Source organism: Anolis carolinensis, chromosome 1 (assembly GCF_035594765.1).
Source record: "Anolis carolinensis isolate JA03-04 chromosome 1, rAnoCar3.1.pri, whole genome shotgun sequence".
NCBI classification, from domain to species: Eukaryota; Metazoa; Chordata; class Lepidosauria; order Squamata; family Dactyloidae; genus Anolis; species Anolis carolinensis.
Window position 1 is genome coordinate 40,054,476 of NC_085841.1, and position 4,077 is coordinate 40,058,552.

The 4,077-nt window shown below is 39.6% G+C and overlaps 1 protein-coding gene across 1 annotated transcript in view; it reads left to right on the top strand.

The window, feature by feature from the left end:
- Positions 1-4,067, top strand: part of capn14 (calpain 14) — a 33,880-nt gene extending 29,813 nt beyond the window's left edge. The window contains exons 10-12 of the mRNA XM_062968769.1: positions 1,325-1,550; positions 2,882-2,918; positions 3,665-4,067. Coding sequence (XP_062824839.1) covers positions 1,325-1,550; positions 2,882-2,918; positions 3,665-3,748 — 347 coding nt within the window. The 3' untranslated portion in view covers positions 3,749-4,067. The remainder of the gene's footprint in view (positions 1-1,324; positions 1,551-2,881; positions 2,919-3,664) is intronic.
- Positions 4,068-4,077: the final 10 nt, after the last annotated feature.

Sequence of the window (4,077 nt, forward strand, 5' to 3'; positions counted from 1 at the left end):
TCCCAGGACTCTTCCTCGACTGAGCCCACCGCATGCCATCACATGAGGTAAGGCTGATTCTGGCAGGGCTCTATTGAGGAAGCGTCCAGCATGTTAGGAAGCTTCACAGAGAACATGAGAGGCTTCCCGTGTTCTAATTCTAAAGAAAAGGGGGAAGCCGGATGGCAGTACTTTCCTCCATGTGAGGGGGAAAGCAGCACAGCGAGCAGTGCGGGGCGTGGGGCAATGGTTTCCCCCCACTGCCCCACTGGATTCACCATGCTGCATGACAAATCCCCCTGTTGCTGCCCATCTAATTGACTCCAGTGTGATGAGCTCCTATAGTAACACTATCAGTTAGTAAGGTAGGAAGCTGGAGGATAGGCTGATCTATTTTTCAAGAGCATTTTTAGCCATCTAGAAGAAATCTAACTTTTAACAAGAAGAAATCTGTATATTAAAAAGTATAATGACTTGCTTAGGGGCTCTGTGGCACTATACTGGTATAGTGTTGTGGAATCTGGGGTTTGCAATTTAGGGAGGCATTTAAAATTCTCAGCCAGAGAACGCTAGACAAATCCAAGAAGTGCATCTATTCCTAGGTTGGAAAGGACTATGCAGCTGTCAAAGAGGAGAATCTACTAAGAGAGAGGAAAGATGCAACTAACCAATAACAAATCTGTTATCCTCAATTTTTCTCTCCTAGTAAATGTTTAATAAAAAATATTAGGGGGGGGGAAGAGGGAGGAAAAAGAGAACTGATAAATGTAATTCAACCCCACAAAGATGAATCAATACCCAAGAATCTTAAATCAGAGTTCAAGAACTCATGCCTCTTTCATTGGATGACCAAATTGTTCAATTTCCTTTCTCTCACCCCTTTCTGACAATTTTAATCTCAATACATTTTGTCAAATTTATGAAGAAATTGAACATTTGTGAATCCAAATGGACCAACAGTTGTGTCCTCATGAGACAGTTTCTCTAGTGATGTCATTTCTGGTGCTAAATCATGAGACCAGAAATGTGACATCACCATCAAGCCTCTAGCCAAGAGCCGATTGCTGGTAGTAACGTAGCAGCATCCTTGATACACTTTTGGACTGCTGGATTCGTAGATGGTCAAAGAGCTTATGGGGCTGCATTGGAGCTTTTTAAACAGAATGTCAGAGAGACCATGCTCTCCCCTGAAAATCTTGTCCTCTTTAACCTACTATGAATAGCTCAAGTTTCTAATGGTATTTTTAGTTCCTTGTCTACTTCAGGGTCACATGCCCCATACTTTTTGTACCGTATGTCTTTTAATCATTTAATGTGGAAGCTGAACTTGTGTTCAAGATCTGAGCTCATCTGATTTCCACTTCTCAGCTCTACAATAGCAATAGGAAGCTGCCGTCAAGCTTTTTTGCCTGGAACAGACCTTTGAATTGGGCACGCTTTTTTAACCAACGTGAAGTGACTCAGGACTTCCGGCTCCCTCCTGGCATCTATGTCATTGTTCCCTCCACTGCAGAACCTCATCAGGAATCAGTGTTTCTTTTGCGGGTCTTCTCCAGGATGCACACCCTTCAGTAAGTGGTGCTGTTTGGCTTTGCAACAATTTTCAAAGTACTGTGGATGCAGTTTGTGAATGTGGATGATTGCTGCCACTACACTGGTGAAAGAAGTAAAACAGTGGGGAAACAGGCTGCTTGGAATTAGCTGATTTTGTCTTTTTCGAAGCAGATATGACATCACCATATCTTTCTTTATAGGGATATTGATGTTTTTTAGACATCTATCGACTAACTTCATAGCTGAAGTTTCTTTGCTTCCTTGTTTGTTTGCTGTTTCAGACATGTTCTTGTAGTATTGTCCAGCAGGCAGGTCACTTTAAGGACCACTAATATTCTGGAATGTTAAGATACTTTATAATCAGAGAATAAGCAAGAGTCTTGATAATCTTTCTTTCCAAAAGCAAATATGTTATGCATCTGCAAATTCAACTTGGGAAGGACCAACATCTCTCATAGGCACCTTCTTGTCATAAACCTTTCTTTCTTAGTCTCGTTTTGATTATCTCTTACAAACCTTTTATATAGGAATTTCAATACACAGTAGCATTGCAATGTATATATTATCATATATATAAGTCTTATCTTTCTTTTAATATAAGAAACATATTTCATATGTTTATTTATTTAAATGCACTTGAATATATAAATACATTTAATGCAACCTAAATGTTGATCTTGAGAGAAATGGCTTTCATTTTGTTACCAGCATTATAGGAGACTGATTGGTTTCTATCAAGCTCAAGATGTTTTATAGCAGAGGCTGGTACTTTCTGTCTGACCATCGGTCAGTCAATTTAGTCAACTTTTATTGCTTGCTTCATCCAGTCAAATCAATGTGCTTCAAGAGAATTCAAGGCCACTATCTTTCCTTTTGGCTCTCTGCCAGCAAGCATAATTAAACTGATTAGCACTTGGATGGTTTTTCTTTCCCCCCTCTATAAAACTGGTAATTTTCTATTGATATTTAAATGATCACTGTTTATAGTTAACCAAGCACTATACCTTAGCAATGAAAGGTGTTTTGTAACTAGAACAATTCTTTTTGAACCCTCAATAGTTACACTTTATTAGTTGGCACATAATTATTTTAAACTCTGACACTTTGGATTGTTCCTTTCTTGGAAATATAATCTAGAGCACCTGCTATTTATTGATGGTCTTCCATCCATATCTAGATGAGCTAAAATATTACTCCTAAATTGTAATTGTCATCACTGGATTTTAGAAATCCATAATCAGTGTATCTGAGCAGAGAAACATTTTGTTGCTCTTCCTTCCTTTCTTTGACTTGTTCTGCAAGATGGTTCTACTCTCTAATTGTGCTTCTTCATCTTCTGTTCAAAAAGTGAATTAGGTGGAGACTCAAGCTGTGCCCTTTCAAAGGTGAGTTGAAAAGAGGAACTATGCCATTTGACTCCCTCTTTGCTTAGCTTCTCTCTGCTCCTCACTCTGCCGGATGCGCTCTCAGAAAGACAGCTTTCTTCACAGTGGAGCCAATCACCTGAATACAACAGGTTAAGCTCTCAAATGGTTTTTTTATTGTCAGCATAAACTTGAAGGCCCACTTAGGGGTCTAAATGGCAGAATCTACATTTGCAGGGAAAAAATGGCAGTTCCTGCTGCGTGCTTTTAAAGGAATGGTGAAGGAGTGAGAGGAGGTATAATGGACTTGACTTTTTAATGCAGTATTGGTACTGGCTCTTTTGAAAACACACACACAAACTTCACTAACGTACAGTGAATATTTCTTTTGAATGCACTCCTGACAGCTGGCATTTAGCCTGTCAGGAGACAAGACTGAGAGCTGAAAGGGTCAAGACCACTTATCCCCAAGAGGCTGACCATTCTCTGGACATCTTGGGGATGACAGCCTGTGCCTTCCATTTGTCAGCAAGAGGGATTTGCAGCAGTCTTGACCCTTAGCAACTGGCCGGGTCTTTCCTGCTTGATTAGGCCAAATACATTTTTCTGGGATGAATTTCATTGGCGGTTTGTTCTCTTGTCGCTAAACCTTTATAGTGCAGGTGGCTTGACTTATTGATACTATGCAAATCCTTTCACAACCGAGCCAAGGAGATCTGGTTCTTTATTGCTGAAGTAAACGTTAATTCTGTTCTTCTTGTCTGCAGGAAATAGTGGACAAACATGAAGACTGGGAAGATGTCTTTACTAAGTATTTTGCTAAAGTGAGTGTGTGCATGTATGGGCATTGACAAAGATGGCTTTTTAAAAATTTGTTTGTGTAAAAGCAGAGTTGTATGTAAGAGAACCAGGACCAAGAATAGTAACCATTTTGGACTACAATGTCCAGAAACCACCTAAATAATACCTGTAGGTCAAATAAGGAACTCTACCAAGCTTGAATATACATGTTGGGTTATATGTGTATGTATGCACATGTGCAGACAGACATGTGGGTTTACATGTAGCTCAAACTGCTACTCATTTTAGGCATGAGTGTTGAGAATAAAGGTTACTCACCTGCACTTCTGCTTTATTGTGTAATCTAGTTTTCTAGATTTGGAGTAACATTCATGGGTTG